We start from the raw sequence: 12,107 nt of genomic DNA, 5'->3' as shown, positions 1-12,107 counted from the left end.
TCCCTCCTGACGCACGCTTTCTCAACGGAGGCAAATACTAGGGGTTCACAAAACGGGTGGAAATGTTCCGCTGTCTCTGACCTCCCCGTTTACACGAGCCCACGGGAGCCCCAGCGCCTGTCACCCCAGCACCCCTGCCTGCTGGGCCCCCCTGGCCTACACGGGCAGCGCCCACCCTGTCAGCTGTCTGTGGGACAGGCAGCTTCATCTCCCTCCCGGGAAGCAGCTGCTAGGTTTGACCCCGGGCCCCGCGGGGAGCAGCCCAACAGCGCTGCCAGGGTGGTTTCCCGGAAGAACCTGGGGCAGTTCCACCCTGTTCCCCGGGCAGGGCCGGGGAGAGTCAGGCGCACGCGCAGGCGCGCTAGCTCGTGTGTGTCCAGGTGACCAGTGGGGATTGGCCCTGGTCAAGCTCCACGTTTAATCCGGTTATGAGGGTGGTTCTGAAGGGTGTGTCCCCTCCTGTGTTGGTGCTGAAGGCCAGGGTGGCCGTGTGCATCCCTGCGGCCAACCTGACGCTCCCCCTTCCCCTCCCAAATTCCCGAGGTCAGATCTGTGGCCCTCAGGTGGGGACAGAGGCATCACACGGCTGGTGTCTGTGGTGAAAGTGAAAATCTAACAGGGTGGGGTATGTGCAGAACTGCTGGTGGGCTTAGGGTCCCACCTGTGGGTTTGTAGCCATGTGCTTTAACCGCTGCACCACCAGGACTCAGTGGACACTGTCACAGGGCTGAAGGGTGTTTTGCAGGGAGGGCCCTGGCCAGACTGCCACTTTCACCTTCCTGGTCTCCCACGACCACTGCTGCTGCTCAGAGGGTACTGGGGTACCTGTCGTCTACCAGGCTGGCACCCAACCCCCAGTGGTGGGAGCAGCTCCCTGCCCTATGCCCTCTGGGGTCCCCAGTGGCTGCTGCTCAGAAGTGGACAGCCACCCCTTTCTCTTTTTTTACCCTGTTCTTCCCAGCTGCTTCAGGTGGAATGGAACTGCTGGCCTCTGGGTTAGCAACCCAGCCTGTTCTCCGAGCCTATGCCGTTAGTCAACCCATGGGTGCTCACACCCTGCTGGGCCCCAGGGACCCTGCTGTGTAGCCCTCCCCAGGAGTCCTGAGACCCAGAGTCCCGCATGGGAAGCTCCCCGCGAATGCTGGGTGCTCTCCCGGTAGGATAGAATCTGAGGGGACACAGCCATTTGAAGACCCCACCAGCTCTGGGCTGCCAGCCAGTGTTAGTCACCCACCCTTCACCACCGCTTCCTCGGGGGCCCTTCCAAAAAATCCCTACCGGCCACATTTCTTCAGGAAAACACGCCTGGTTGCTGTCTGTTAACAGGATTGGGATTCACAGCATTTGGAAGAGGAGCCTGCTTTCCTGGCCCCGGCCCCCTGCCCAAGATCGTCCATAGCCTGCAGCTGCCTCCTCCCCCACGGGGGGGGGGGGTTGTGGGAGTCCCCACTTTCCAGGGTTGGTTTCCAGAGAGCTGTAGGGGTGCAGGCACCAGGTCTGGTGGGAGGGGCAGGGACAGAAATGGATTATTCCTGTCACTGCCATCGTTGCCAGGTGCCAAGCATGAATTCTGACTCGTTGGTGGCCCTGGGTGACAGTGGCTCTGCCTCAGATGATGTTGACAGGTGGTTAAACCTACTGCTGTCCAGTCGACAGCAGGATCTCCCCCCACCCGCAGGGTTTCCGATGGTCATGTTTGTGACCTCTTTGTCACCTGTGTACTCTCAGGCTGGTGACGGGTGGGGCGGTGGCAGTCCCCTGTCTACCCTCTTGTCCTCAGACAGTAGACACTGAGCCAGCAGCTGATTGGTTGTGTGCCACACCCTGTGGTTGTGTGCCACACATCTCTTCTGTGGGTCCTCGGTGGCGGTGGAGGAGCAACAAACACGGGACGGGGTGGCCATGTGTCAGTGTGGCATCCCTGGTGGCCATTGGGATGCCCGAGTATAGTGGAGGAGGACTTCTGGCCCGTGGGAGCCCCCAGAGTCCCCTGGAATCTTCCCTAATGGCGCCCGGCCTCCTGCCTCGCTGCCCATGCTGACTGTGCCAACCCCCTCTGCCTCCTTCCTCCGCAGGTGCACCTTCCGGTTCCCCAGCACAGCCATCAAGATCCAGTTCACGTCGCTGTTCCACAAGGAGGGCGCCCCAGCATCCCCACTCCGCCCGCTGTACCCACAGATCTCCCCGCTCAAGATCCACATCCCAGAGCCCGACCTCCGAAGCATGGTCAGCCCTGTGCCCTCCCCGACTGGCACCATCAGGTTTGTGCGCTCTCCAAGGCCCATACGTCCACTGTCAGTCTGCCAGCATATCCGCTGAGGCAGCCAGGCCACTCCTGGCTCACGGTCTCAGCAGAGCTCCCAGACTCACAGGCTAGGGAGGAGGGAGAGGCAGCCACTTCCAAGGGCTGGCTGCTGGAAGGGCCGGGTCAGGCCCTGCTTGGCTGTCAGTGGGCACTGACTGACAACAACAAGGTAATGGTTCTGGGAAAGCACGTGTGGGTGCTAGCTATCTTCAGTGCATCACGGGACCTGACTTCTAAGTGCCTCCCTGGTGGCTTTCCTGTCACCGTTACAAGGACCCGAGACCCTTTCCCTGCTCTGAGATTGTGTGTGTTTGAGCCTCTTCCAGCAAGCGTGGGCATGTCTCTCTCTCTCTCTCTCTCTCTGTCTCTCTCTCTCCCAGCAAGCGTGGTCCTCTCTCTGTCTCTGTCACACACACACACACACACACACACACACACATCCCACCCCACCCCACCCCCCAGTACTTTTCCAGGCAGGGCCCACAGAATGCCCCAAAGCAAAACGCAACCTCAAGGCTAGGGGTGGGGGCACCCGAGCTGTCCATCTGTATGCCCGCCCCCCCCCTCCCAGGCAGGCCTGGCTGAGGGGCGGGCGGGTTGTGCTGAGCGTGAACCGCCCTGCTTCATCACCAAGGACCTTCCAAAGCAAGGCTGACCCCAGCAACCTCAGGAGACGGGTCTCCCTGGCTGCTCCTCATTGTCACCCGAGGACAGCGTCAGGCACTCCCAGGGCTCCATCCATCCACTCACCATCCACATGCACAAACACCCCCCCATGCTACCCTGTAGTCCCCAGGGTCCCTGTGTCCATCTCAACAGGGGGAGGGACAGGTTCCTGGGCACAGCACCCACCGCTCCCCAGCCTTGTCCTTTCATTTCCTGAGTGGCTTGCACTGCCACCCAGTGGTCATTATGGGTACTGGACACCATGATCCCTGCTGAAAACAGCCAGGTCCTGCCAAAGCAGCAGGAACCCCCAGGGGGCAAGCCTCTGGCTGGGACTTACGTCCCCAGCACACACAGCAGGCTTGAACTAACCCCTCTCAAGCTCTGCTCTGGGGGGGAGTGGGATTCTTACTGAACTACGAGCCTCAGTCACCTCGGGCCCCCCCAAGAGCAGGAGTGGCCTCTGAGCCTGACTCTGTAGTGAAGCTGCTCCCCGCCCCCGCAGCCAGCTCCATCCATCTTTGCTGTCCACTCTTCCTGTGCTGCCCGGGCAGCCACAGCCCATGACCAGGAAGTGCTGCATGTCACCAGCTACGAGGCCACCCAGAGCATGCCCCAGGGCCCTCTTGCCCCGCACCATGTCACAGGGATCCCCCACTCTCTCTCTCTCTCTCTCTCTCTCCTCCACCCTGCAGTGTTCCCAACTCCTGTCCGGCCAGCCCCCGAGGCGCAGGCTCCTCCAGCTACCGCCTTGTCCAGAATGTGACCTCAGACCTGCAGCTCGCTGCGGAGTTCGCCGCCAAGGCCGCATCAGAGCAGCAGGCAGACGCGTCTGGAGGGGACAGCCCAAAGGTCAGAGGGCACTCCGTCCCCCACAGCCTTCATGCCCGGGGCCTACAGCCAGGCTGGAAGCAGGTGCCACTCAGTGGTTCAAGCAGGGCTCGGAAGAGGTGGAGTGTGAAGCCCTTGGAACACCCCTGGGGACCCCCAGGCAGGGGTGGGATGCCGGGAGATGCTTGTCTCCCTGCCCTGGTTCGGGGCCCCCGCACACCCAGCATGTCCCCACCAGGCCATGGGGGTCCCCAGCTATTGGTGGAGGAGGAGTGAGTTGAGAGCCTGCCAGCGAGGCCGCCCTGAGGGTGGATGGGGCCCTGGGTCCACGCTGGTACCAGCGGACCCGACCTGGCCTGGGACCAGGACAACAGGTGTCCTCCACCCCGCAGGACGACTCGAAGCCCCCCTACTCGTACGCACAGCTGATTGTGCAGGCCATCTCCTCGGCCCAGGACAGACAGCTGACACTAAGCGGGATCTACGCCCACATCACCAAGCATTACCCCTACTACCGGACAGCCGACAAGGGCTGGCAGGTGAGCTGACACCCCCGGCGTGGCCCCCTAAGCCTAGCATTACTGTCCACCCAGATTTCCTAGGAGCTGCTCAAGGGTCCGCAGGACAGGACCTCAGGAGCAAATTGAGGTGACAGGTGCTAAGGAGTGGGGACCCCCTGAGTATCACTATCCCCTCACAGACCTCCTGTCATTCTTTGAAACTTGAGTCACGGAGCAAGTGCAGCGTCAGGTCTGAACAACGAGTAAGGGCTGTGGCCTCGCAGGCCCCTCAGCTGGATCTCTCTCTGTGACTCCGAGTTCAGTTCCAGCTTCCTCTGTCTCACCCCCCACCCTCCTCCTTTCTCACGTGATCCCTCTTGGAGCAGTGGGCAGGGTTAGCTGGGTCATCGAGTCTTCTGGTCTCCAGGTTGTGGAGACTGATGGCTGGGTGCTCATTGGACTGAGCGTCCTCCTGTCTTCACTTGTCCTCGGCCCGTCTCCTCTGGGAAGGAGCCCTGGTGGTGTAGTGGTCTCACAGTGGGCTGTGATCCACAAGGCCAGGAGTCGCAAACCACCAGCGGCTCCTTGAGAGGCAGTTGAGGCTCTCCTCCCGTCAAGAGGGACAGTCTGGGAGCCCCACCAGGGCGGCCCCACCCTACCCTGCAAGGCTGTGTGAAGGTGGTGGCAGGGAGTCTGGTTGAATTTGGCTCTTTGCCCTGGATGGGGGAGACCGAGAGTCGTATCTTCCATGCCCCTCGAGACCTGGGAAGACCCTAGTTGCTACTCAGCAGGGTAGGATGGAGACACTGTCTGTGGGCTCTGTCGTGCTCGCTGACCTTGGGGTCCCTGGGCCCAAAGACCCCTTCCCTCAAGGTGTTGCTGACTTATACCAGAGCCCCATCAGGGGGTCTGATTACTCCCTATGGGAGCAGGTCACCAGGCTCGTCTTTGGTGGAAGAGCAATTGGGTGGTCCTGGACCACAGCCCATTTGGTTTGTAGAAGTGCGTAACTACAGGGGCTTGGAGCCGCTCTCTGGTGGCCGGTGATAGGTCCGGCTACGTCACCATGCTGGTCCTTCCACTCACTTGGAAGTTTACTGCTGTGCACGAACCAGGCGTGCCCGTGGTGTGTGTGTGTGTGTGTGTGTGTGTCTGCTGTGGACTGGAGGACCTGTGCGCTCAGCGTGGGGGAGGACACCATGTACCAGGAAAAGGTCTGTTTCACGTGTCCCCCGCCCCAGGAACCTTCTGTAGTGCAGGCAGACACCACTGTGCTTTCTGTACATTGTCCTGGGGGTAGGACCGCCATCTCTCTGGCCTGTGGCCCCTGCAGATCGGGTGTTTGTACTTGTGGGCCTGTGTGGCCATACGTGTATGTACAGGCCCCTCGATGGCCTGGTTGTGTGTTGTGTGTGGGGCCCTGTGTGGCCCGCCGAGTGTGCCAGTGGGTGGGTCCTGCATGTGCAGGGCCGGCTGGTCACGTGCCCCCTGCGTCCCGCAGAATTCCATCCGACACAACCTCTCCCTGAACCGCTACTTCATCAAAGTGCCTCGCTCCCAGGAGGAGCCGGGTAAGGGCTCCTTCTGGAGGATAGACCCTGCCTCTGAGGCCAAGCTGGTGGAGCAGGCCTTCCGCAAACGGAGGCAAAGGGGCGTCTCCTGCTTCCGGACCCCCTTCGGACCCCTTTCCTCCAGGTGAGGCCCCACACCTGCCCCTTCCCTCACCCCTTCCCCCATTGGAGCGGCCCTAGTGGGTGGGGGTGGCAGGTTGGTAGGGGCAGGCACCACCCTCTGGTCCAGTCATAGCTGAGAGTGGGGATCTGTGTTGCAGGAGTGCCCCCGCCTCGCCCACCCACCCCGGGTTGCTGTCCCCGCGCCCCAGCGGCCTGCAGACTCCAGAGTGCCTGTCCCGGGAGGGCTCCCCGGTACCGCATGACAGCGACTTCGGGTCAAAGCTGGCTGCTGTCCCAGAGTACCGGTATTCCCAAAGTGCTCCTGGTGAGGACCACGCCCAATAGGGGCAGGGGTGCGATGGCGGGCTCACGTGCCCCTCTGTGCGAGGGCTAACACACCCCTCTGTGCTCAGGCTCGCCCGTCAGCGCCCAGCCGGTCATCATGGCAGTGCCGCCCCGGCCCTCCAACCTGGTGGCCAAACCCGTGACCTACATGCCCGCCTCCATCGTGGCCTCCCAGCAGCCCTCGGGCCACGCCATCCACGTGGTGCAGCAGGCGCCCACCGTCACCATGGTCAGGGTGGTCACCAGCTCCGCCAGCTCCGCCAACGGCTACATCCTGGCGAGCCAAGGTGTGGCAGGCGGCCCCCACGACACCCCCGGAGCGGCCGTACTGGACCTGGGGAGCGAAGCCAGAGGTGCGGCTCTGGGCTGCAGCGTCCCCGGGGCGCAGCCTCTCCTGAGTAGCCCTACCCCTCCGGCTTCCGTGCGGAGACACAGGCGGCCGGGGACAGAGTCCCCGCCCTAAACCCACCTGCGTGCGCGCGCAGCTCAGGTCCTCACAGACAGAGTGGGGGGAGGAGGGGCTGGAGCGTTGTCTTCTCCCGGAAACACGTCGGTGCTGAGACCCCTCTCTGAGGGTGAGCGTTGGGGGGTGGGGGGTCCCACCGGCCTGCTGCCAGCCACCCCTGGCCAGGTCTGACAATCTCTGTCCTCTAGGCCTGGAGGAAAAGCCCACCATTGCGTTCGCCACAATCCCGGCCGCCAGCCGCGTCATCCAGACGGTGGCTAGCCAGATGGCTCCAGGTGTCCCGGGACACACGGTCACCATCCTGCAGCCAGCCACCCCGGTGACGCTGGGGCAGCACCACCTCCCCGTGCGGGCCATCACCCAGAATGGGAAGCACTCGGCCCCTGCCGGCAGCCTGGCGGGCAGCACTTACGGTGGGGCCCCGGGCTGCGGTCACAAGAAGGCCAGGGGGCGGGCAGTGGGTTCGGCTGGGGCGGGGGTAGGAGGCAGGGGAGTAGATTGCGGGGAGGGTGTTGGAAGTAGTGGGGGCAGACTCTGGGTGAGGCTGGGGGTTCTGATGCCTACAGACCGCAGCTTGCTACACCCCCTTGGAGGCGTGGCCTCCAGAGGACAGACCAGTGGGCCGGGGCAGAGAGTGTGGGCGGGGGTTTGCCCGGGACGCCCCACCCAACTCCCACCTGGTCCTCCCACAGCTCTGACCAGCCCCCTGCAGCTCTTGGCGGCCCAGGCCAGCTCGTCCACTCCCGTGGTGGTGACCCGCGTGTGTGAGGTGGGGCCCGAGGAGCCTACGGCCGTAGTCCCGGCGGCCACTGCCCCCCCCACCTCCGCCCCCGCCGCCGCTGCCTCCCCCAGCGGGGAGCCCGAGGTCAAGCGGCCACGGGTGGAGGAGTCTTGCGGGACCACTGCAGCGCAGGCCAGCCCGATGGCAGCTGCTGGCCCCCAGGGCCCGGGCTCCGGCGAGTGACACCCAGCAGCGCGGATCCGCAGCGGGACCTACCCCCATTTTCGCGGCCCCCAAAACACGTCAGATACCTGGTCGCCCCTCACCCCCACCCCGGAGCACCTTTCCTCCTGGTTCCTTCACGCCTCTGCCTCCCAGACTCGCTCTCGGCACCGACGAACCCCAGCAGACCCCACTGCCCACACCGGGGCCACTCAGCGCTGGACGGACGGACGCCAAGGCCAGCCACTGTTACCTGCAGCTGGCAAGGCCACATGCACAGGACTTGAGCCAAGTTTAGAGTGCAGGCGCTGTGGGTCCTGACCACGACTGCCGGGTCACCGTGGTTCCCGTGAACATGGCCACCCCTTGGGGACCGCCACCGCCTTGAACCCACATGGAGGAAACTGCTGCCCGCTGCCCTGCCCCCACCCAACTGCACCCACTTTGTGATGGCCCTGGGGGCAGGGGCTCTAGTCCAGCCCAGGGGGCTCCCCGCAGAGGGTGACCACCATCCAGACTACTGTCCCAGCCCCAGGCCTGTCAGCTTTCTGTGGCGTCCACATAGCTCAGAGGGGACAGGACAGCTGGCGTGGGAGTGGGGCTGGACACCCTGGGCTCTGTGAGCACTCACCTCAGCCACGCCCCTTACTGTGTCAGGGCTGAAGGTCGAATGTGTGGGTCCACAGGTGGGGACAGCTGGGGATCCCTACAGTTGTTCCCCTCTGCCTTTGGCACCCTCTCCCCGCCACCCCCTGCACGGTGCCCCACCGAGTCTGAGCTGGATTCCCAGCAGTCCACAGGTGATGCAGGCCTAACCCTGCCCGTGCTGGGCAGCTAAGAGTGGGGCTTGGCCAGCTGTGGGGTCCCTGGCTCCTGCTAAATTGGAGGCAGGATGAGGGGCCATGGAATTCTGCCTGGGGGTGCATCCAGCTTCTCGTCCACAGCTGACCGCTGGGCTCATCCTACTGAGGGAGGGTAGATAAGGGCTCCTTATCTACCCTCAGGAGCCTGTGGGGGCTCAGGTGGTGATGAGGTGTGTGGCACAGATTGTTCCAGAACAATCTCCGAGGACTGCAGGTGGGGTGGGGGTGGGGGCAGAGCAGCCCGGCCAGTGGGGGACAGGAAGGGCCCAGGCGGCAAGGACTGCCTGCTGTGAGTGGGGACCAGGAGGACCTGAGCACTAGGTGGCCTGGTCAGAGGAGGAAGCTTTTGGGAGCTCAGCCTGGGCTCTGCACGCACCAGTGGTCATAGCTGTCCCGGGACTCTGCCCGCCTTGTTCCCTTGAGTCCCCTGTGGTGGTCCCATTCCCACGACAGGGTCTGAGCACCCAAGACAGCTGTGTCCGGCCCCCACATCCTTCTCGCTGCAGGACACGCTGGATGCACCAACATGACCAGATGCTGCTGCTGCCACAGGGGGTAGGGCAGGGAGGGGGCTGAGGCAGGGGTGGCCACCAGCTTGGAGGCCTCTGGGGTGGGGCAGGGCAGGCATGGTCAGATCTCCTGACCCTGGGGCAGTGTCACGGATGGTAGGAGGGTGGGGAACAGGCCCTTAGGGAGACAGCTGTCCCCAAGGGTCACAGCCCCTTGTTGAGCTCTTGCTCATCTCTGTAGCGACAGCCTGCTTGCCTGATGTTGGGGGGTCTGGCCTCATGTGCCTTCACCCCGCCCCCCAGCTGCCCAGTGGACCCAAGGCTGAGGGCGATGCGGGGAGTGGCCAGAGTGGACTCAAGTCCAGCAGAAGGTCCATGTCCCCCAGTGTCCACAGCTTGTGGTCCCATTCCCACAGGATGGGCCAGCTCCTAGGACATTGTCAAGAGAGTCGGTTGCTCTTGGGCACTGCTCACTGGGGTGGCAGCCCAGTCTTCTCTGTGCCCACAGCCCCACCCCTGTCACGTCCTGGCCATTGCCCCACTCTGGGGCCCATCCTTGGGATGGGTCTGGCCATCTGACACCCAGACCTGTTATGGCCCAGCATTTTTGCCTGCTGCATGCCCTGTGCCTCTCCCTCCGCAGCTCTAAGCAGCTTAGAGTGAAGCCAGCTCCCCAGGTGGTCAGCTGCCCACAGGGACAGCCCTGCTGCGCCAGCAGCCACCACCTGCGGGCAAGGGGTCTCTGTGCTCAGTGTGGCAAAATGGGGTCCTGTGCTTTGGCCCCTCGGCTAACTTCATGCCAGTCTTCTGAATGCCCGTCTCTGCTTCCGGAGAAGAGAGGGAACCCAGTTTGGCAGACCCCGCCCACCCAGCCGGAGGAGGGGGTGCCCAGAGCCAGAGCCCATTCTGACCAGAGAAGTCATTCTATAATGTTGGGATGTTGTGTGCTGCGTGTGTTAAGATGAGGGGTGCTGTGCGGCTGCAAGGGTGACATTGGGGTGCTGTGAAGGTACACGGATGAACCTGAGGTGAAGGATGGTCTGACCGCATCTGCCAGGTGTTTCTCCCACTTTCCCAGCCAGGCTCCTGGAGCAGTGTTGTCCTGGGGGGTGGGGTGGGGAGCGTGCAGAAACGCAGGCCCCATTGTGACCCCGAGAGGTCAGGGCTTGTTTCTTTTCACGGGGATGCAGTATTTTTAACTCTGATCTCAGAGTTAGGTTTCAGATTGTATCAGACCTTCGTGTTTTAAAAGCTCCTCCCTCTGCCGCCCCCCTCCCCCGTTTATTTTAACTGTTCTGTTATCAAATCGTCGGACGTGAACGGGGAGGTTTTTTTCCTCCTCTTAGCATTTATTTCTATAACCAGAAATAAAATTATATATTAAAGACATGACAGCCCCAGGTTCAGCATCCTTGGGTGGGGGTGATAAGCAGGCAGCTCAGAGGTTCTGCTGCCTTCCCCCCGCCCCCCTGTGGCCCTGGCAGAGGACAGTACATGGGGCCCTGTGGCTTCCTGGGCAGCAAACGAGCACCCAAGGCTCAGGATGTTCGTTCAGCCCTGCCGCAGGGAAGGAGAACAGCCATAGGTACCAGGCCGGTAGCACCCACCAAGTTGCTGGGCCCCCGCAGCAGTGACCAGGTGGAGCAGGGCTGGATAGGCAGCTCTCCATCCCCACCTGGAGCCTCCAAGTAACCGGCCCCCAGCAGGTGGCATGGACGGCCCCCCCCCCCACGCCTGCAGGTCACACTCTTGGCTGCAGTCAACCTTGGGGGGGTCCTCGTCCAGTGCCCTGGTGTCACACTCATCATAGCCCCCCCCACCCAACGCAAGAGGGGGGCTGCTCCAGGGAGCAACCGGCCACAGCCCCTCCCTTTGAATCACAGACAGTGAGGGGGAGTGGTGGTGGTCCCCTGGCGGCCTTGGACCTCACAGCACTGCCCTGCTGCCTGGGAGGACTGGTGTGGCTTCCTTGTAAGTAGCTGTGGGACCTGGAAGGACCTGTCTCTGGACAAGGACCTCATGCTTGGTGAAGTGGATGGGGCAGCAGAAAGAAGGAAGGCCCTTGAGGCAGACTGACAGACACGGTATTGCCACTGGGCTCAATTGCCTGTCTTGTTCACTGGCTGCTGTATGTCAGCTGCATTGGCACCTGCAGGGCCAGCAGCAGTTTTCTCTAGGAAGACCTCCCTCCCCTCAGGGAAAAATAAAATCCAAACTCGACTGCCATTGAGTCAAAACCAACTCAGAGAGACCCTACAGGAGAGGGTAGAAGTGCGTGTGTGTGTGTGTGTGTGTGTGTGTGTGTGTGTCTGAAACTGTGGGAGCCTCATCTTTCTCCCTCTGAGCGGATGGTGGTTTGGAACTGCTGACCTTGCTGTAAGTGGTCCAACACGTAGCCCAGTTTGCCACCAACTCTCCCTTGACTGGACACACGGGGTCCTCAGGGGTTTCTGAAAAGTTCTCTTCTCTTTAACGTGCAGCCTCCGCGGGCAGTGCCTTGGCATGACCTCCGACAGCTGGGAAGAGAAATCCCTGACTGCTGGGTAGAACTGTCCATCGCAGCCCCGCCCACCACAACAAGAAGATGGAGTTGCCCCCATGCCCATCCGTGGGAGAATGGGCAAAGACTGATTTGCCTTCACAGTGGAGCAGAGCGCCTCAAGACATGGACGAACCTGGGCACCTGATGCTGAGTTAAGTTAGACGAGTACTCTGTGAGACTGCTGCCGTATGGAATACAAATAGAAAATTAAAACTTGCCTAGCCAAGAGAACAGACAGGAGGTGAGGATGGGAAGACGGGCGATCGGCCAGAGGGACAACAGGTAGTAACTGGGGTGCAGGGCGAGGGAGACAGTCATCCACAGTGAGGGGAGGGATGAAAAAGCAAGCTCACTGCCATTAGTTGACGCCGACTCTGACCCAACGGGGACAGGGTAGAACTGCCTCTGGATTTCCCAGGCTGAATCTTTACGGGAGTAGGAAGCCTATCTTTTCTCCTGGGGAG

The 12,107-nt window shown here is 62.2% G+C and overlaps 1 protein-coding gene across 1 annotated transcript in view; it reads left to right on the top strand.

The window, feature by feature from the left end:
* Nucleotides 1–10,490, top strand: part of FOXK1 (forkhead box K1) — a 31,110-nt gene extending 20,620 nt beyond the window's left edge. The window contains exons 2-9 of the mRNA XM_075527580.1: nucleotides 2,076–2,261; nucleotides 3,667–3,823; nucleotides 4,195–4,341; nucleotides 5,804–5,997; nucleotides 6,134–6,300; nucleotides 6,389–6,673; nucleotides 6,975–7,199; nucleotides 7,479–10,490. Coding sequence (XP_075383695.1) covers nucleotides 2,076–2,261; nucleotides 3,667–3,823; nucleotides 4,195–4,341; nucleotides 5,804–5,997; nucleotides 6,134–6,300; nucleotides 6,389–6,673; nucleotides 6,975–7,199; nucleotides 7,479–7,750 — 1,633 coding nt within the window. The 3' untranslated portion in view covers nucleotides 7,751–10,490. The remainder of the gene's footprint in view (nucleotides 1–2,075; nucleotides 2,262–3,666; nucleotides 3,824–4,194; nucleotides 4,342–5,803; nucleotides 5,998–6,133; nucleotides 6,301–6,388; nucleotides 6,674–6,974; nucleotides 7,200–7,478) is intronic.
* The last annotated feature ends 1,617 nt before the right edge of the window (nucleotides 10,491–12,107 follow it).

The sequence above is a fragment of the Tenrec ecaudatus genome, chromosome 12, assembly GCF_050624435.1.
Source record: "Tenrec ecaudatus isolate mTenEca1 chromosome 12, mTenEca1.hap1, whole genome shotgun sequence".
Classification (NCBI taxonomy): domain Eukaryota; kingdom Metazoa; phylum Chordata; class Mammalia; order Afrosoricida; family Tenrecidae; genus Tenrec; species Tenrec ecaudatus.
This window is presented reverse-complemented; position numbering and strand designations above follow the sequence as displayed.